The sequence below is a fragment of the Camelus bactrianus genome, chromosome 33 (genome assembly GCF_048773025.1).
Source record: "Camelus bactrianus isolate YW-2024 breed Bactrian camel chromosome 33, ASM4877302v1, whole genome shotgun sequence".
Lineage (NCBI taxonomy): Eukaryota > Metazoa > Chordata > Mammalia > Artiodactyla > Camelidae > Camelus > Camelus bactrianus.
In genome coordinates this window covers 18,959,538-18,981,052 of record NC_133571.1, presented here as the reverse complement: position 1 = coordinate 18,981,052, position 21,515 = coordinate 18,959,538, and the positions used below count along the sequence as shown (strand labels likewise).

The window sequence follows — 21,515 nt, the reverse complement described above, 5'->3', positions numbered from 1 at the left end:
CGATAATAAAGATATAGGCAGAAATCAGTTAGAAAATTAAGATAAAATAGAGTCAGTAAAGATAAAGTTTGACTAAGGAGTTATTCCAGTAATACATAAGGAAATATAAAGTATCATTCATTCCATTTATTGAATAAAGGAGAAAAACAATATGGTTATCTCAGTAGAAGCAGAAAAAACATTTGACATAATCCAGTATTCACATTAGACACTCTTAGATAAACAAATAGAAGGGAACTTTTTTTTTAATTGAAGTGTAGTCGGTTTACAATGTTGAGTAAATTTCTGGTGTAGAGCATAGTTATGCATATATATTCTTTTTCATATTCTTTCTCACTATAGGCTATTACAAGATATTGAATATTGTTAAGAAGGGAGTTTTCTTAACTCGATAAAGATTATCTAACAAAAACTTACAGGAAACATTACTTTTAATGGTGAAAAGTTAGAAGCATTCCCTTTAAAATCTCTCTCAGTTGTCATCACAGTGGAGATTCTAACCAGCACAGAATAACAAGAAAAAGAAATAAAATATGTAAGGATAAGAAAGAAAGAAAGAAACCCAACTGTTATTTACAGCTGCTATGATTGTCTACATAGAGAATCCTCAATAGTTTTTTGGCAAATTATTAGAAATAATAAGAGCATTTAGCAAAGGTGGCTGGATGAAGGCCAGTAAGCAAGAATCAGTTGCTGTTCTGTATACCAGTGTACTAGCCAGGCTTCTCCAGAGAAACAGAGCCAATAGGATACATAGAGGAGATTTATTATAGCAAGTGGCTCGCTCGCACGGTTATGGAGGCCAAGTCTGCTGTCTGCAAACTGGAGCTGGAGGAAAGCGACGATGCAGATCAGTTGCGGGGAAGGGGAGCTGACTGCTGAAGGCTCGACCAAAGTGTGAAAGCCAGAGATCCTGGAGCACTGATGTCTGCTGTCCTAGGCGTGAAATGGATGGCTCAGCTCAGGCATAGAGAGAGAGGATTCACTCTTCCTCTACATTTGTGTTCTCTTGAGGCGCTCAGCAGATTGGATGGTGCCCACCCACTCTGGAGGGGGCCGTCTGCTGTACTCAGTTTACCAATTCAAATGCTAATTTTTTCTGGAAGCACCCTCACAGACACACCCAGTTTTCTGGGCATCCCTTAGCCCAGTCGAGTTGCTGTGTAAAATTAACAATTATAACCAGCAACAGACAGAAAGTGTAATTTAAAAGTCACCTTTTTGGGCAGAGGGGTTAGCTCAAGTGGTAGAGTACATGCTTAGCGTGCACAAGGTCCTATGTTCAATCCCCAGCACCTCCGTCAAAAAACTAACTAAATAAATAAACCTAAATACCTTCCTCCTGCAATAAATAAATAAATAATTTTTTTTAAAATCACCTTTTTATATTAGCAACATTAAAAGGACCCAGGTTTATAGAAAGATGAAACGGTTCAAGGATATCAAAATTCAGTATTATATAATTGTCAGGTCTTTCCAGAAACTTTCTGTAGATCTATGCAGTTCCAGTTAAATCCTACCAGTGTTTTGAGGACTTTGACAGACTGATCCTAAAATTTATATGGATGATCAAAGGCCCAGTGATAGCTCAGTTACTCTGAAAGAAAAAGAATAAGAATGTGGGAGACTTGCTTTACCAGATATTAGCGCATACCCGATAATGTGTAGTAATTAAGAAAGTGTTTTATCACTGGTGCAGGAACAGACGAATATTAGATCTGAGACCACCAAAAAGACATTTACCCAAAAGGACTTGACCTAAGGGGCATTGTCGATCACCAAGGGGGAGGATATCCATTTTGAGTTTTGATATGCAATACTTGGTTATCAAAATGGAGAAAAAGAAGAAATCAAATTTCTAACTCACATTGTACACAAAGACACGTTTCCATTGGATTAAAGACCTGTCTATGAAAGGCAAAATGGCAACGTTTTTGTAGAAAATATAGGAGAATATCTATATGATCTGGGTAAACGTTTTTAGCAAGGTATTTTAGGCTAACTTTTAAGAAAAGATTGGAATGACTACATTAAAGTTAAACCGTCCTCGTTGTGAAAAGATACCATTAAAAATGAAATGAAAAGCAATGAACTGAGAGAAGATACTTAGTAACATATGTAACTAATGAAAGAACAGTACCTAGTGTGTATAGAGAACTCTGAACCATTGCAAAAAAGATAAAGAACCCAACAGAAAAATGGGCAAAAGACATTTCACCGAAGAGGAAAAATGAGTGGCATATAAACACATGAAAAGATGTTCAGCCTCATGACTACTGAGGGAAATGCAGGTTACGACCCGTGAGATAGCATTTTACACTTACTAGACTGGTTATCAGATTTCTGAATTTTTGCCAAGTGTTGGCTGATTTTGTCAAACATAAGAAGTAGAGCTGGAGAAGGAGAAAGACATGCTAGAGAAGATGTCATTTGTAATCAGTATCCTATTGTGAGATCTCTTAAAAATATACCCCCCTCCCCACCCCTGCCAAATTCCTGGGACCAAAAGGAAGGAGTTGGTGCCACTTTCATTTAGAAATAAAACTTTTTTCATGTGTATGGTCAGAAATATGTTTACCAACTATAATTCAGAACAGATTCTTCTCTCAATATTTTTATAATCAGATTTTACCACCCCCCTCCCCCCGCCAGTATCTACTATTTTTTTAAAGGACTACTATTTAGTTTTATATTCCTTTACACCTTTTTCGTGTTAAAATCTGAGGTTTTGGCTTCGCATGTTCTGTATTTACAGTGGTCAGATGTGCTGAGGAGACCTATTGGAAAGCTCCCTGTACATTCCTTTATATACATTCCTTTCTTTCTGAAGGACAGGCAACCTATGTCAGAAGTGTCCAGGAGCCCACAACTATGAAAAATCCTTTTTTTTTATTGACTTGGGAAAGTTGAGAAGCAAATTAACAAGGAGGGAGATATCTTTGTTCTAATCATTACTGTTAGTACTGCATCACTCCTTGCTCATAACATTGTAAACAGTGTTATTTCAGTGAATGGACGTGTTCACCACACTGCTCTGCGTGTAAAGCACTGTTTAGAAACACACGTATAAAAGGTGTTTCCGGGGGGAGGAAGGAGCTAGTTGTAGAGAGCATGCTTAGCATGCACGAGGGTCCTGGGTTCAATCCCCAGCACCTCTATTAAAATAAATAAATAAAATGAATCTCATTACCTCCCCACCAAAAACAGACAGACAGACAAACAAAAAACAAAACCAAAAGAAGATGTTTCTAAGAGAGCTGCCTGTGCACGACATTGAGAACATTTATGCCACTGGATGAAGTTATTTTGCATGGTAGGTACTACAATGTTCTTAATTTTTTGTATGTGAATTACTTTTTTTAATAGACAGTGGACTCAAGCCAGTTATAACTGCAGAGCCAGCAAGTGCAGAGGTGGCCGATGGCGACTCTGTGACTTTGTCCTGCAATGCCAGCGGACTGCCAGTTCCAGCCATTCGTTGGTATGACAGGCGTGGATTGCTAACCGGCCATCCGTCTCGAGTTCTTAGATCTGAATCCCGAAAATCCCACTTATTAAGACCTGGGGGTTCTGATCTGGAGCCTGTCTACTTCATCACGTCCCTGCGGGGCTCAAGCTCTCTCTACATTCAGGCTATGACTCGGGAACAGGCCGGGAAGTACACCTGCGAAGCTGCAAACGAACATGGCACCGCCCAGGCTGAAGCCATCCTCACAGTCGGTGAGTTTCCATTAGAGGTTCTTCTCGGGTGGATGGTTTCCTTTGACAGTAGGGGACAAAGTGATTTGAAGTATATCTTAATGAATCCAGCAGTCTCTAAATATATACGTTCTTACCAACAGCAGTGAAGTGTAGGACTGCCTTTTTTGGCCTTAACGCGAACCCGACGAATCTTGGTCTCCGCTTCTGATATGTGTGTTAAGCTTGTAGTTGTCCTGCAGAGAGCTGTCATTTGGGAGAAAGCCCAAAGTCTGACCTCTTTGGGACATGAATACTTCTGGTTTTCTAAACTCCTGAAAATGACATTGCAGACATTTTTCAGGTGGGCGCTTGGTAAGTATAGCGTTCAGAGTCTGAAAGGCTGGCTGTCATTGGGAATAGAGCGTCACCGTACTGTCAAACAGTACCCATCTGTATATTTGCCTTAATCTTATTCAAACTTATTTTTCTAATGGAATGTATAATATTCTTTATATTTTGCTGATTTTAGGTGGTGATGACTTAATTTGAAGTACTGGTATTAGAATATCAATATTACTCAAATTAATTCAAATTTGACTTAATTTAAATTCAAACCTTCTATCAGTGGGCATTAGTGAAGGCACCCTCCTCATACGGCTGATGTGAGAATTCAAAGAGTTAATACCTGTAAAGTGCTTAGAATGGGGTCTGGTAGTAGAAAGCCTTCAGTAAATACCAAGGATTAGGTTCTAATTATTACTATCTAATTATTATTTAACTATAATTATCCCTTGTGGTGGTGTTTAGGGAAGGAAGAAATAGTTGCTAATTTTAGTAAACCTTAAGAATCCTCAAATAAAGAAGGTAGTTAAGTGTTGCATACGTTTATACACCTCTGTGGACGTGTACATGTACGTGTGTGTGCGTGTGTTGATCTGTTCTGCCGAGCCAAAATAGGAATGGCTCTGCTCAACAGTGTTAGCTCTAAGACAGGTGTAATGCGGGCGCTGCTTGAGTAGCATTTGGCTGGTGTGATTATTTTATGTAAATAGAGGGTAGAGGGAGGCTTGGACATCATAGTCATAGCTGAAGGGACGAGAGAAATATCTAGTTGTCCAACTGCCTCACTTTAAATATGAGAAATCTGAAGCCCTAAGCTAACTTGTTTAGATTACATCTTTTTAGATCTTTAAGTTCCTCCCCACCCCCAGGATTTTATGTCTTGATAAATACCATTTTTGTAATGTATAGTAACCCCATGAGCTGCATCCTACCTGAGTGGTCCTTTTGTTGCCTTTTTTACATGCGCTATAATAATTATTAAAGTCTAGCTGAGTCTATTAAAGCTCAGAATAGCATGTAACAACCCACTTCTTCCCATAGGAATCTGAGCCTTATTAAATTCTAGCACACTGACAGCCTTTACTTTGTTTATTGTGAAGGGGGGAGTAAGCAAGACTGCTCCCTCCTCCACCTTTTTTTTTTTCCTTTCCAGAGACCTTGGGTTTTTGAGGTCCTGAATGTACAAATATTTGTAGAGCAAGTTGTAACTCTTCGAAACTATAACGGGAGTTGGCCTGGGGTCCTAAATAGTTTGGGGGTGGGGTTGCTGGTTTGAGTGGTCACAGTGGGAACAACTTTGGCAGATCTGGTTCTGTTCCCTGTTTAATTGGTCTCAACACAGAGTCGTTAATTCATGGCTATTGCCCTAGTTACAGTACTTAGAAAGCCAGAGTTTCATCCAGTTCAAAAAACATTCTACCTCAGGGGCAGAGGGATAAATTAGGAGTTTGGGATTAACAGATATACACTGCTATCTATAAAATAGACAAACAACAAGGACCTACTGAATAGTACAGGGAGCTATATTCAATGTCTCGTAATAACCTATAGTGGAAAAGAATCTGAAAAAGAAAATATATGTATAACCGAGTTACTTTGCTGTACACCTGAAACTAACACATCATTGTAAATCAACTACACTTCAGTAAAACAAACAAACAAGCAAGCAAAAATACTACCTTTAAAAAAGGTAGATGTCCTGACCATTTCACAGAGTTGTTTTGAAAATAAATTAAGGTCCTGGATGTGAAGAAACTTTGGAAAAGGCTGTGAAGGCCTTGTAACTGATAATCTGGTATCTTGTGAGTGCTCACTTTATACATCACGGGGAATTGTAGAGGAAAATTGAATCTCCTTTTTAATAAAAGTGGTGGAAACATCTCATTGCAACCCGAATAACACAGGTGGAATTCTGATACTTCTGCAGCAGACTCAGGCTGTAGCATAAGATTTTTCTCATGCTTCTGTATAAACTGAGGCATGTGGTATTCAGACTCTTCCACAGCCAGATACCACTTCCCAGTGGTAACCTGCCCAGAGGATCCACGAAACACGATAAAAAGGTCCTTCTCCGCTGCCCTAAGCCGCGGCTAATTACCTCCACTTGCTCGAGTCCATCTCTGCATTCGCTGGCTCCCGGTCACACCCTTCACATCCAGCCCACGTTCTGACTCACTGGGTAAACACGGCTGTTCCAGGAGCAATATTTGGAAGTTGTCTCAGTGAACCTAATTAGTTTTCTTCTTTATTATTTTCCCACTAGCGTCTTGTTTTCTTTGATGGAGGATGCTTCTGGGACACCTTCTCTCTCTCTTAAACAAACAGAGAACTGACCTTCCACTGTTAGTCCTGTTTTTCTGTTGGTTCTCTACTGAGCTGGAGTCATTCTCCCAAAAACACTCCCACCTTTTACCAGGAATCTGACCTCATTGTGGAAAAGAAACTCAGCCGTTGTTTCCTCTGCTCCCTTCCTCCACGAAAGTAGTCAGAAATAGGAGGCTTGTCATTGCCAGCATTAGTTGCGCTTTGGAGAAACCAGGCTGTCAGTCCTCGGGTTTTATTGTGCCGGCAGGGTGTTTGTTTTCATAAATTGCTCTCTCGTTTTTTCGCAGCCGCACCACTAACATTCTGCCAGCTGTTGTCACTTAATCTCGCAGAACCTGGATTTCTTCCTCTGTAATGTGGGGTGTTACTATCTACCTGAGAAGGTTGTTTTGAGAATGAAATGAGATGATGTTTGATAAATGTCTGGCACAATGCTTGGCACACAATACATACTCAGAAATTCTTTTTGGATACAGGCGACCTATTTATTTTTTCAGTACAAATGAATTATTTTTACCTCCCTCTATATATTCTGTGTGCTTTGTAGTGAGTAGAAAGGCCATCTGCTTGTTTGTTCGTTCTTTCTTTCTTTCTTTATTATTTTTTATTGAAGTGTAGTCAATTTACAATGTGTCAATTTCTGGTGTACAGCATAATAGTTCAGTCATACATACACACAGATATATTCCTTTTCAGATTCTTTTTCATTGTAGGTTACTATAAGATATTGAATATAGTTCCCTGTGCACTACAGTATAAACTTGTTCTTTATCTATTTTATATTTAGTAGTTAGTATCTGCAAACCTTGAACTCCCCGTTTATTCTTCCCCCACTGGTAACCATAAGTTTGTTTTCTATGGCTGTGAGTCTGTTTCTGTTTTGTAAATAAGTTCGTTTGTCTTTTCTTTTTTAAATTCCACATATAAGTGACATCATATGGTATTCTTCTTTCTTTCTGACTTTCTTCACTTAGAATGACGATCTCCAGGTCCATCCATGTTGCTGCAAATGGCATTCTTTTATTCTTTTTTATGGCTGGGTAGTATTCCATTGTGAAAATAAACAACAGCTTCTTCAGTCATCTTTATTTGTTTTTATTCAAGTACAGTCAGTTATGACACACCAGTCTCCGGATACAGCACAATGTCCCAGTCATACATGTACATACATTGTCTTGTCCTTCTTTCAAGTGGCATTTTCTTAAGCCAAGCTTCAGCTCTATCCAGAAAGAGGGCTTGTTTGGAAATAAGTAACTTCTTCCTTTTTCTTTGCTAGTCTTGCTTCATTTCTTTCCTTTTCTTGACTATGGTGTGTCTTCCATGTGGAAGGTAGGTGTTGTAGTCACCTACTTACCTACTGCATAGCTACCCCCGAAGATTAACAACTTGAAGCATCAGCTCCTGTATTTCCTTACAGGTCTGTGGGTTAAGTCGCTGCAGCCAGGCCACTCTGCCAGCCCTGCTTGGGGTCTCTTAGGTGGCAATACTAAAGCAGGAGCACCGGGCCTTCTTAAGGTTTAAGCCTGGAAGAGCCCAGCGTCTCCATTGGCTAAAGTGAGTCACAGGGCTAGCCCCCGGATTCAGCGTGGGAGGGGACTGCCCAAGGGTGTGACTACTGAGGTGTCTTTGGAGGCTAGCTACCCAGGAGCTGGTAGCCTAACTCATGACCTTTTCTTTACTATTTATTTCACTTTGTTTCCAAAGGAAGGCATTACTCATTATGTTTCATTTACCAACTAGAGTTAAAGCTCCGCATTCTCCAACTTAAAATCTTCTGAGGTTACACTAGTGAGTTGTTGTTGTAAAGAGGGAATGCTGGTGCAGAGCAGGGGGAACAGCGTCCTTTAAGCTGCTAAACTACTGTGTCACATAGCTGATTTTTCATACAGCTGATTTGCTCCTTCGTGACTAAGAGATTCCTAGTAGAGGTTAGATGTTTCCATGAATTATGAATTGAAATGTTACCAGTTTTAACTTCCAGGGCTCAAATTGTACTGACAGTATCAATGTGGGCAATTAGGTCACTGTATAGGAGATGCTGAAAGAATGAACTTCTTCAAGCTCTCTCCTCTCTTTTTCTTCCTCCCTTTCTTCACAGTTCCTTTTAAAACAAATCCAAAAGCTGAAGTAGTCACCCCTTCCAATCCCACTCAGAGTGATAAAAGTGATGGTTCTGAAACTGGATTATTGAGCTCATTTCTGGTGAAGGAACATTCCAGTGCTGTGGAATCATCATCAGAGAAAAATGCCAGTGGTACCTCTGTCCCCGACGCCCCCATCATTCTGAGCCCCCCTCAGACCCACACTCCAGATACGTACAACCTGGTCTGGAGGGCGGGGAAGGATGGCGGGCTGCCCATCAACGCCTATTTTGTGAAGTATCGAAAGGTAATGTCTTCTCATTTATCATCTTTTTCTTCTCACACCTTGACATCGTGTGTACAACACGTGCTTATTATCTCTTGCATTTGTGGAGTGCCTGGAAAGAGAACAAGAGTGTCCCAGGATGATGAGTCTGGGAGAGAGACCCCAGCAATCATGCTGGATTTACCAAGCTTATAAAAGCAGTAAGAATGAATTATAAATAATTTCCCTTAAATTGGGTTTCTAAGAGCCCAGTAACTTTTCGACATTTTTAATCAAACGTTTGAAACCCTCCGGTGTAAAGCTCTATAAACCACTTTTTTAAAAGTAAGTCCTTCCCGTTCTGAGATAGCAGATGCGGATTACTTGGCAAAAAAGCAGTTTCTTATTAGAAACAACTGTTTGAACAAAGTCATCCTTTATAATCTCCGAAAAATGTTTTCATTTCAAGTTGCCTTCGTAACTGTATTAAAATCTTACATTGTCTGGTCCTTTATTTTGGTAAACCTTGATCATCTCAGCTGATTTTTTTCAGACAATGTTTTTCATCCAGAGGCTTGTATTAAAGCAAAGTGGAAAAAAATCTCCTCCCTTTGTTTAATGAGACTAATAAATGAAATGAGAGAAGATGCACTCATATTTAAAATAATTTTCTTTCTCCAAGACACTTTGGTGTCCACCATTTAATAGTAATATTTTTAATATTTGCAAAAATTAACATGGTGATATTTGACAGTTTATTCACTGTAACCTGATGATTCTGGTCTTCTGTCCACATGGAAACTTCCACATAATGTTGTCTCTTGGTTCCATTAACCAAGACACAACAGACTGGATCTCTTTTTAATTTATTTCCTCCAACTCATACTGAACAGTGTCAAGACATGAAGAGTGCTGGAAATATATAATGCGTAGTTGCAACATTTATACGCACATAAACATACATAGCAGATACTCTGATTTATCATATTATATATTACATATTGTCATTAATACATGTTACTGTATACTTCTTTAACTCCCCCATCAGCCAAGTAAGAATGGAGTATTGTTTCCATTACAAGAAAAGGAAACAAACTGGGGAATCAAATAATTTGCTTGAGGCCATAAGTTGAGAGTCTTTCCACAGGGAGAATTCCTGAGTTCCTGCTCCGGGTCTCCTTATGTGTCTTAATGTGCAGAGAGAATGTGTCTCCTTCACTTTTGATGGTGAATCACTTCCCAAAATGCATCTGGAATTGGATGACTTCTAATTTGCATTCTATTTGAATAGAAGGATTTTCTCCCCTTTATATCCTTTTTTTTTTTTTTAAGGCCTTGTTTTCTCTTGAGCAGCTAGAAGATGGTGTTGGCGTGGTGGGAAGCTGGCATACAGTTCGAGTCCCGGGAAGTGAAAATGAGCTCCATTTAACAGAACTGGAGCCGTCTAGTCTCTATGAAGTTTTGATGGTGGCAAGGAGTGCAGCTGGCGAAGGACAACCTGCCATGCTTACCTTCCGAACCAGCAAAGGTGCGTATGACCCTCCTTAAGAGGAAGGAGTTGGCTGTCTTGGTGTCACTTTAATAATAAGTATCCTTTTGGGGAGTACAGATTCTTACATATAAATTTACTAAGTAAGTCTATTATTATAAGCCCTTTGGGGGCCACATTTGGATGGTTGTCTTCTGTTCCATACACTATTTCACAGATGTTTTTGAGCGCTTATGAGAGGTAAGGCATTAGGATAGGGGAGACAGGGAAAACAAAAATGATCAATACAAGAGCCAACTTAATGGGGCTTCTCCTTTGCTAAGAAAGGTGAGACATATACATAAATACCAACTCAAGGCAGAATTTCAGTTCAGCTGGTATTTACCCAATGCCTTCTCTGTGCCTGGCAGTAAACAAAATAGACAATACTCCTTGTGCTTATGGAGCTTACATTCCAGTTGGGAGAGACTTATACCAGAGTTATAAGAACATTAGGAGGTGCTGGGTGTTAATAAGAGAGACAAATTAGGGGATGAGTATAGGAGGAATATGGGCAGCAGTTGGCTCAGTTTAAGCAGAACTTCAAGGAGGTGTGTGGAAAGCCGTGTGGATATCTGGGGAAAGAACATCCCAGCAGCGAGGACAGCAAGTGCAAAGGCCCTGCGGTGGGGTGTACTTAGTGCACCCTAGAGCACTGGGGCCACAGTGATGGAAACAAAGTAAGTGGATAAGGGGGAGTGTTTAACGAGATAGCAGAGAGGCCAAAGCACGCAGCACCTTGTCCACCCTGTGAGGACACTGACTTTGGCCCTGAGTGAGCTGGGAGCATTGGAGGGTTTTGAGCAGAGCTGTGACACGGTCTGCTATATGTTTCAGTGGGACGAGCTGGCTGTAGGGTAAGGATAGACTGTAGCTTGGCCATAAATGAACAAGAAGACTTCAGTGAGCAGAGATGAGAATTGGATAGAAGAGGAATTTTATATGGTTCAGTATTAAAAAGAGGTATGATGACTGAGAAGAAATTGTCTATTGACTTTTGAAAAAGACCATTTCACCTCATTCCTGAGTCTGGCCAGAAAAATGATGAATATTTCTTATTTGAAATGTACTTTGAGGTAATTTCCATAAGGAGTCCTTCGTTGTTTATGGAGTCTGACCTCCAAATACTGAATAATAAGCATGTAGTTTGGTTCTAAAATAATCACCCAATTTCACTTTTTGCCTCTTGAAATTTTAAAATGTAACAGGACGGTTTTCCCATGAAGAAACTTCACAGATGCTTTTTAATAATGAATTTTGTGTTTTAGAATTAAGCAATATGTACAGTAAAAAGACAAATGGACAAAGAGTTGGAAACTTCTGCTCTAGTGATTTAGCTTTTTCCACTTGTTTTTTCTGTGTGTAAATGAAAGCTAGCCTGGTGAAGAAAGACACACTGTAATCATAGGTGCTAGAAAAAGACAAAGTAATTTTTAAGTTAATTCCTCAGATTAGCTCAGTAATTACAATGTAAGTTTTAAATTTAGACACTGTAACAGACAAGTTCATATACTCATATCTCTGTACCTGTTTCATACTTGCATTTCATAGTATCTTTTCTTACTTTACACATACACAGAAGCTTAAGTTACAGTATATGTTTTTTACCCTTTCTAGAGAAAACAGCATCATCAAAAAACACCCAGGCCTCCTCTCCACCCGTGGGCATCCCTAAGCGCCCTGTAGTTTCAGAGGTGGCGGACAACGTGGGCGTGGTCCTCACGGATTCCTCGAGGCACAGTGGAGGTAAAGAGAAGGCTCTTCATTGATTCATTTTGTTTGCTTTCAAATGTAACTGACCTGTTTCAGATTAGTTGGGGGATTAAGCGGGGGGGGGGGTGTTTGTACCTCAGATTATGTTTTACCATATAGCTCTTTTAGGTCCAATTTCAAGCATTTAAAAAAAAAAAAAAAAAGTCCTGTATTCAAATAGTGACCCAGTATCATGACTGGTATTTAAAGTAATAAATCCAGATTCAAAATGTTATGGTACTAAGTTTTTATAACTCACAAAAAGGATTTTTCTGTTTCTTCTCTGGCAAGGAAACCAAATTTATTTATTTACTTATTTCCTTTTTTTTTTCTTTCTTTTTTTCTATATATATATATATTTTATTGAAGTATAATTAGTTTACAATGTTGTGTCAGTTTCTATATTTGAACTCTGAAAGTCTTTTTTTTTAGTAACTTGTCAAAATGTATGCTGGTCCCTATAGTGAGATTTAGTTTGTTTATTGGGCAGTTACATGTCATCCTCAGCTTTATTGGTACATCTTGTCAGTGTTACTGTTTTTAGATGTCACAGTAACATTTTCAAAAGACTCCACTTTAGCATTTAAATGGCACACCTAACAATTCTACCCGGCGCAACATAATATGCGCTTTGTGACTGTGCTCACAGTTGTTGGGGCATCGAGGGAAGGCTTAAAATTTCACTGCTGAGCGCTAAGAATTTTCAAGCTTCTCCTCCTGTTTTTATAGTCTTCCATGAATTGGTCTCAGACAAAGGCAAGTAATAACATTTGAACAACCCTCTGCTTCTTCAGGATCTTGACCTGTTTTGCTTGAGTCCTTTCGCCTCTGAGGACCACTTCAGCTGCCTTGAGCAGATTAAGTATATGAGTGTCAACTTGATATGAATAAAACTGACGTCTGCAAAACGAAACCCTTATACCTTGACACCCTGTGGTAGACACTGCACTAAATGCTGGAGCAGGAGAGAGAAAATAAACCTTGCCTTCTATAGGTTTGCAGTGTAGTGGATGCTCTAGGCAAAGAAACAGTAACAACACAGTGGGGAAGACAGGCAGGTTAACCCATGACAATGACTTTGATCCCTTATACCTGAGATTCTACCCTTGGTGTGGTGGGATCGCGAGAGAAATATCTAAATCACTGACTTGTTGTGAGAGAGGCCCAGTGAGATGAGAGGCTCCCTAAGCTAAGCCTCAGAGACAAGAATGTTAGAGCCGGATGAAGACACAGGGAAAGTGGTTCTAGGCAGAGACGGATGAATGACACATCCTATTTTATTTAGAGACTTAGAGACTAGAGGTGTTAGTGTTTGACTGTGCTGTGCGGAATGATGCTACTGTGAGGAGGACAGGAGGGTGCCTGGTATGATGTCCTTAAAAATTTAGTCTTCTCCTGAAAGCTATAAAGAAGCCTGAAAGATTTGAGAGATGGGAAAGGAGAAGTGAAGAAGGGTGAGGCTTAAAAATAAAAATAGTGACAGTGTGCATGGAAAAGGGGGACACAGATGACAGAGTAAGGGAGTTGAATCCACGTGGAATCAGAGGCAGAAATATAGTGACTTGGGCTGGGGACACTGGGGACTATTTACAAAGATGGGTAATAAGGATTTTTAGGTCAAGGCTGGGAATTAGGTTCTGGAAATCGTGAGTTTGGAGTTCTCCAAGCAGACATAACCATAGAGAAGGGACTTATTTATCTTCACAACAGCCCTGTGGGGAAGGTAGCAGAACTACTTTACAGATCAGGAAACTGAGACTCAAGAAAGTTATGCATCTCGCCTAAGGTCATCCGGAAACGGGGGTGCTACAGTTCACATTTGATTTTTTTTAAATTCCAAGTACAGTGTTCTTCCTTTTATTCCTTAACAGTCTTGTGCTATTGATAATAGGCTTCTCTGTAGAGATTTTCCCCTAATAACTTTCTTTTTCTGTTTGATCTGTGGTGTCCTTTGATGAGTTTTAACCTCTCGTGAATCAGCAAAGGAAGTTATTTGATTGTCTAGCATTGAAAGAGCTTCACTAACACTTCTATTCGTTCTGTTTCCATTGCTTTCTAACTTGAAAGGAATACAGTAAGTATCATGCAAAGTTGCCTGCTTTGACTATATTCCTATTTTTTTTATCCATTAAGCAGTTTGTTTTGAAAATGCCAGTTTTCTCCATGCAGGTATCATCTGCAACATTATTTTGTTCTTCCGTGTTTGTGTTCGGGTTGAAGAGGTGTTGAGACAGAGGGGTGTTGCTTGAGGCTCAGCACAGGCTGGAGAAAGACGGGGCTCCCTGAGTAATTCACCAAAGTAGTGTAACTGTGGCCCAGAGTTGGTCCTTCCTGTTCCAGCCCTAGAAACTCGATGGTTAGCCAGCCGAAAGACAGTCGGTCTCTTGAGAACCAGCTCACTCTTACACAGTCCACAGGTGACTGAAGTAAAGAATGGCAGCTGACTGCTTCGCGATGTAACTGTCATGCAGGCCAGATTGCTTCTATCAGCATCCTTTCCTCCAGTGGGAAGCCAGTTATAGCCACAAGATTGCTGGGCCTGCAGGAACGGTTAGGGACATGGTTTCAACGGCTATGAACTTGCTCCTGCTGTTTCCGCCTGCTTCAGAATCTAGACCGTCTCATTTGTGGACTAGGACGTCCCCTCCCCTTGGCAGGGCTAACTGAACATGACCAGACATTAGCTCTCTGACCCCTTTTCCCTACAATTTCATGGATCATATGTTTGCCAACAGCACTTGTCTTTATTTGCCTGCGTCTCCTGTCTTCCTACTTTCATCCTGAGCAGCGTTCTTTCCTCCCATTTTTATCAGTATTGATTTTATTGGTTAAATTTTATCTCCATTTACTGCTTGCAGTCTGTTTTTCAGAGTAGCGTTCCTGTATTCTTGAGGTATAAGATAAGATACAATAGTAATGGCTGTTAATAATATGTAACATCACCTTTAGATTGTTTGCTGAATGTGTTTTCTGTAGCTTGGATCATTAAAGAAAAACATTTAAATAACACATAATCTTGAAAATTTGCTATAAATGATAACCACTATTAGACTTGTAGCACCAAATAATAATTACTTATACACTGTTTTAGCCATGAATCCAAAATAGGACAGTAACAATTATCCTACTCATTAACTTTCAGTTTTTCGAAGCTAATTATCAAATTTATGAATTATCTCCCTTTTCCTTCCTTCTGTTTCGTGTATTTCGCAATTTCATTGCCCACTAGCTTTTCAGAGAGGACAGGAAGATAGTCATAATATTGTTAACTCTGGCAAGAAGTCTGGTGAAGAAGGTTTAATACAATCACGTTTGGGATTGATCCCTTTCAGTTTGAGTTATTCTTGTCTCTGATACCATGGATTATCCAACGTTCCCGTTTTCAGTTCCAGAGGCACCAGATCGGCCTACCGTCTCCACGGCGTCAGAGACCTCCGTGTACGTCACCTGGATTCCCAGGGCGAATGGGGGGTCTCCCATCACAGCCTTCAAGGTCGAGTACAAACGCATGAGGACAAGCGATTGGCTGGTGGCAGCTGAAGATATCCCCCCTTCCAAACTTTCTGTGGAGGTTCGCAGCTTAGAGCCAGGTAGTGATATTCAAACATTTCCCTTTAAACCATCAGTGCTGGCTTGGGTGCATATTTTTAATAATCTTATATGCTTCTAATTGTTAAAGTAATCTGAGCTTATTACATAAAAAATTGAAAATAGAGACGAGATTATCACCTGAAACCCATCCATCCAGAGACAGCCCTTGTTTACATTTTGGTGTATTTACTTCTAGCCTTTTCTCTCTCGCTTTTTTTTTTTTTAAACTTTTCTTTTTCTTTTTTTTGTTTGTTTTGGGGGAGGTAATTAGTTTATTTGTTTATTTTGATGAGGGTGCTGGGGACTGAACCCAGGACCTTGTGCGTGCTAGGCATGCACTCTACCACTAAGCTGGGCCCTCCCCACTGTTTTTTCTCTTTTTAATGCAAATAGGGATCACGCCATACTGTTTTGTGATCCCATTTTCCCTGTATTTTGTCATGTGCATTTTCCAATATCATTAATAATTCTCTGAAAACTCAGTTTTTAATAACTCTGTATCTGCCATGTAAGTACACTGTGATTTACTTAACCCATTTTTTTTTTATTTCTGGGCTTTAGATTATTTCTAATTGCAAATAAGCAGAAACAGTGTTGTGGTGACAACTTTGTGTGCATGTGTGTGTGTGTGTGTGTGTGTGTGTTTTGCTATGAGTATTTTAAGAGGAAAATTGCTTGTTATTTGACTAAAATTGATCTGACGCTGAATCTCAGCATGGTTAGACCCAGTGCTTAGTTTTAGGGACTGGGACAACACTTACCACTTCTTTGTTACTTAAATTCAACAGCAGGGGAACTCCTCCAGCCCCCAGTACCTTGAGTCTGTATGAAAGAAATTAAACCGTAAGAGAGAAAAGCAGTGATCACAAATCAACCTTCATTACTTTTTTTTTTTTTTTTTTGTTAGGTTTCATGACCAGTTTTGTGTATGGACTTTTAAATGCACTTTAGTAGCAAATGCCTGTGTCTGTCTAAACAGGTAACATGAGTCCAGGAACACGCAGGTCTAGCTGGGAGAAGGTGGCAGTTTTAAATGTAGGCGAAGCTGAGTAACATTTCACAGACAGAAGACACTGTCTTCAGAAGCCCAGGGGTTATTTTTGAGCTATTAGGAAACTTGCTTTAGGAGTCTGACTTATTCTTTAGATTCAGATGTTCAGAAACTCACAATCCTTAGAATTTTTTTTTTTAATTTCTTAATAGCTAATCCAAACAGATACCTTCTGTTGTAGTTTAAATCTGCTCCCTCTTATCCTAGTATTAGTAGAAGCAGAGTGACTCTGCTTTGACCCACACAGAGCCTCTTCATAAAGGTATTCATCAGATTAAACTTCGCTTCAGTTGTTTCTTTCAAAGGGAGAAGAACCTACTTGTGACCACAGATACACCAACTCGTCCTGTGTTTGACGGTGTGACTGTAGAACAGGCTGGTTAGAGAGCAGGGTGCTCTCTTCTGTTCCCTCCCCGCCCCCTTCCATGACAGGCATCATCAGTCTCTCCCAGTGACTCCCAGTGAGGTCTTGGAATCTTGAACACATGCACTGAACGGCCACTGCCAATCGATAGGAGCTGACAAGTGGGTTGAAATCCATTTACCATATAGACTTCAGAGGTTGCTATTGTAGATAGATCCTTCAGCACAGCTGTCATATTTTGAACGTTGTACCTTCAGTTGTCTTATTACAGCTTTTTAAAAAATTCTGGTTTCCCCCCTCCAAAGGTTCAACATACAAATTTAGGGTCATTGCTATCAACCATTATGGTGAGAGTTTTCGGAGTTCGGCATCACGTCCTTATCAGGTGGCTGGGTTCCCCAATCGTTTTTCCAACCGTCCGATAACTGGACCTCACATCGCGTACACAGAAGCTGTCAGTGATACTCAGATCATGCTGAAGTGGACGGTAAGTAAAACATCTTCTCTAATGAGAAGAGTTTCTGATTTGGCCATGGTAATTTAACATTCTTGTGACCTGAGGCTATGAACAGCGAATTTTTGAACTTTAAGAAAGGGGAAATTGGAGGGCACAGATATTTGTGTAAAAGCACATGTATAAGTGGAGTAGGGTTAAAAATAAAATGACTGTCTCCTCAGCTCTCATCTAAGTGTTAACTTAATTACCATTTCATGATTTATTCATTTTGAACCCAATGGACTTTTATGTCTTTGGACCTACTGAAATATATTGCTTTATTTTTGTTTAGCTCCTCTGCAAGCTAAAATGCTCTTAATACCTTTGAATACCTTTGAATTAAATTAAAAATGCCATCAAGGATGTTTGCAAAATGAAACTAAAAAAGTATTGCCACAGAGATAAATAAATCTTAATGGATGTGAAAGTTACATTTCTTTTCGTCTTTGACAAGTCTTTGCTTCTATTTTTTAGTACATTCCATCAAGTAACAATAACACTCCCATTCAAGGATTTTATATCTATTACCGGCCAACAGATAGTGACAATGACAGTGATTACAAGAGGGATATTGTAGAAGGTAAGTTCCGTTGACAAGCTGGAGTCCTAACTCAGGAGCTTTGGAGGGAGAGGGTTTATAAATCTTGTGAAAATCATCATCCCACATTAAAATAGAGTCAAAAATGAAATGGTATATGTACTGTCACTTTGAATTTTTCCCAAAGACAGATAATATTTCCAGTTTAATACAGTTGACCCTGGAAGAACACAGAGGTTAGTGCTAGTGTCCATGGTTCCTCTGTGTCTGCAGATTCCACCAACCACACACCATGTGATCATGTGGTGTACTGTCAGGTGTCTGTATAAGTGGACCCACACGATCAAACTCACGTTGTTCAAGGCTCAGCTGTATATATAGTATCTTATATTTTGGTTATAGAAACAGTCAGTTACAAAAGTATGGGGGGGAGATGCTGTGTCCGTGGTTCACCTGCAAACAATTTTTCTTTTCTGTTTTGTTTAAATGCATAGTGACCTGAGTTTAAAAATCAATTGCAACTTCTAATTACATTTAAAACAAAGACTGTCTCAGTCAACACTTCCATTGAAGTCTGTGCTAGAAAGATCACATCTCGAGCACGTGGTCCACTTTTAGAGATGCTGAGAAGTTGGAATATAGGTAGAGGAAGAAACAGCTGAGAGCACCAAGGGGGTTGAAGCTGCCTTTTTTACTGCATTGAAAGTAAAATCCAGAACTTTGCCTGTGGTCTGAGGCCCTGTGGGGACTGCCTCACCTCCGCTGTGTGGCATACACTCTCCCTTTCTCACTATCTTCCTCACACACTGGCCTTCTTTCAGTCTCCTTGTGTGTGTGTGCACCAAGATCTTTCTTGCCTCGGGACCTTGGCACAGAGCACTCCCTGCCCCCTCCTCCGAAGGCTGCACCCAGGTGCTCCCTTTTTCTCTGCTGTGTGCTTGAATATTACTTCCTCCCATTGACATGAGATACCGTTGCTACGCTTTCTAACCACGTGCTTTGTGTTTATTCCATGCAATTTATCCTAGTTTAGTTGTGTGTGTGTGTGTGTGTGTGTATGAAATTATTTGTTTAAAGCATGTCTCCCTCACTAAATGTTAACCTCCTTGCGGACCCAGAAAGAGCCTTCTTTCTCATGGCTGTAGCCCAACCCCTACAGAGATGAGGTGTTTGGTATTTATTGAAGGAAGGAATGAATGCTTGGAGTCCAAAAAGAGCAGTGGAATGTCTGGGCACAGTCAGGTTGGGAAAAAGACAACTCACCAGCAACAGGACAGCTGTTTTCAAGTATTTAAGGCCTCCGGGACGTGGAAGAGGGACTCAACCTGTTGGGGGAGGGCAGCTGAAAGGAAGCTGTGTGACCCTCTAATGACACATTTCTAACGTGGGTTCTCTCACAAGATAGCAAACTGCATGACTTTGGTGTGCTCAGTAGGAGCTGGGTGCCTGTTTCTCAGTGATGTCCTGGAAAGGATTCTTGCTTTAGGACGGTCCTTTTTCTTCACTCCAGGATTTTTCTTCTTGGAAATAGTAATGTCCTAATGGATCGTGTCAGAAGATTGTCCCAGGCCAAGGTTCCTTTCCTATGACTTCTTGTTCTGTTTTCCCCCCTAGTCCACAGCTGTGCTTTATTTTCTGCTTAGCCCTTAACCCTTGTCTGAAATTTCGTTTACATGTTTCCTGGTTTTTGAAGTAGAGTTGATTTACAGTGTTGTATTACTTTCCTACGACTTTTTGACATCAAATACTGCATATAGTTTTCTGTTATTAGTAGTCTTATAATAAATTACTTAAAAAATTTTTTAGGGAGGTGGTAATTACGTTTATTTATTTTTTTTAAGTGGAGGTACTGGCGATTAAACCCAGGACCTGGTGCATGCTAAGCAGGCACTACCACTGAGCTCTACCCTCCCCCCAATAAATTGCTTTTAATACGCAATATCAGGTTTCTATAAATAGTGTAGCATTCCTTTTAATGTTTATCCAGTGGAATTACTTTTGTAATATAATGAGAAATTTATCATCTGAGTTACAATACCTGACACACAGTAGGTGCTCAAAAAATATTTTTTGAATGAAAGAGTGATTATTTCTCTTTTCTTCACCTGGAAAAGTAGGCAAGACATGAGTCCCTAAAAGCCACTTTAGGCATAAAGAGCTGGGGAGATGTGGAAAGATCGTCGGTGGCAAAACGATTCTGTGACATCAAAATAGGAGCTGCCTTGGGGGAGCAGTGGCTGGAGGAGGTGACGGGACCGTTGGGGAGCCAGGAGCACTCTCTTTCTGGGCCCGGGTGTTGGTCCTGTGGCTGTGTTGTGTTTGTGAACATTCGGGGAGCGATGCAGCAATGGATAGTTTTCCATGTGCGTATTTGACTTCATAAAAAGGCCATTAAAAAAAAAAAAAAAAAAAGAAGGGCAAAGAATGGTTAGTGACTTTGTTAGTGCACTGTGTCCTGGCTTGGTCTTCCTTTTTGTTTAGCTGGGTTAGGTGAGCAAGGATACATTCTGAGAGAGGCTACATTTTTGTCAGAGAACAGTCCCCAGCGAGGCAGATGTCAATCCAATGGCCATCCCTCTCTGTCTCTGTCTCCCTCTCTCGCAGGCCCTTCCTAGCTCTGCTCTCTAGAAAGAGCCACTGATAAACAGCTTCTCAACTGTATTCTCTAGTTTAATCTTTGGACTTTTACAAACTCGTGTGACGTGGCTGTTGAGAGTCAGACTGGGAAGTGGCTCTCAAGGACCTTTTGTAGCCAGTAGTAGCGTCTGCAAATGTGAGCTTTCCTTGTGGTTCAGAAAGCATGTTTATGAACGTAACAGACGGAGCAGTTAGATGTTTAAGTGGGCTGCGCTGTGCTGTGTAATTTGCTTATTCCTTATTTTCAAGTTTATGCACTTGAAATTCTTTTTCTGGCAGTTGGAAACCATTGGCTTGTTCTCCCAAACCAAGGAATAGAAGTATTTATTCTCTGTACGTGAAGTTTTCTTTAAAGTCAAGTTTTAGATTACTTATGTATATTGACTCAAACTTGTTTAAGCTTTGAAACACAATTACATTGTTAAAGAATACACTAAGCGAAGAACAGTTATGCCAAGTTATCCTCTCATCTGAATTAAGTTCCACATTCAGATAAACTATAAATGTTTCCAACACACCAATGTTTTTCTGATGAACATTTTAATCTTGTAAATTAAGCTGAGTTCCAAGTAAACCAAAGTATCAGTCATCCTCATGTCTAACTAAGTCTAATGCTTTGGGTTTTTTTAACCTTTTCTAAAATACTCTCAGAGGCAACAAAAAAACAAAACAAAACTCCCTGTTAAGCAAAGGATATGCTGACTGGTTGCTTTGAAACCTAATAAGGCACTTAAATGTCTTATTCATCGATGACTGGTAAAAACTTTCTCTCTGCTGGTACTTCCTGTCATTTTAGCTATTAGAATAATTACCATAACAATGCAATATTAATCTAACAAGATATGTATTACTGTAACTATGTTC

At 39.9% G+C, this 21,515-nt stretch overlaps 1 protein-coding gene across 7 annotated transcripts in view; it reads left to right on the top strand.

Annotated features, from left to right (window-relative positions):
- The window catches only part of CDON (cell adhesion associated, oncogene regulated), an 87,546-nt gene that overhangs the window by 41,157 nt on the left and 24,874 nt on the right, over positions 1-21,515 (top strand). For all 7 annotated transcript variants that reach the window (XR_012503880.1, XR_012503879.1, XR_012503878.1 and 4 more), the window contains exons 8-14: positions 3,367-3,720; positions 8,447-8,736; positions 10,048-10,222; positions 11,840-11,968; positions 15,361-15,564; positions 17,286-17,467; positions 17,951-18,056. Coding sequence is in view for 4 of the 7 variants with exons in the window: in XM_045521693.2 (XP_045377649.2) it covers positions 3,367-3,720; positions 8,447-8,736; positions 10,048-10,222; positions 11,840-11,968; positions 15,361-15,564; positions 17,286-17,467; positions 17,951-18,056 (1,440 nt within the window). In the remaining 3 variants the exon portion in view is untranslated. The remainder of the gene's footprint in view (positions 1-3,366; positions 3,721-8,446; positions 8,737-10,047; positions 10,223-11,839; positions 11,969-15,360; positions 15,565-17,285; positions 17,468-17,950; positions 18,057-21,515) is intronic.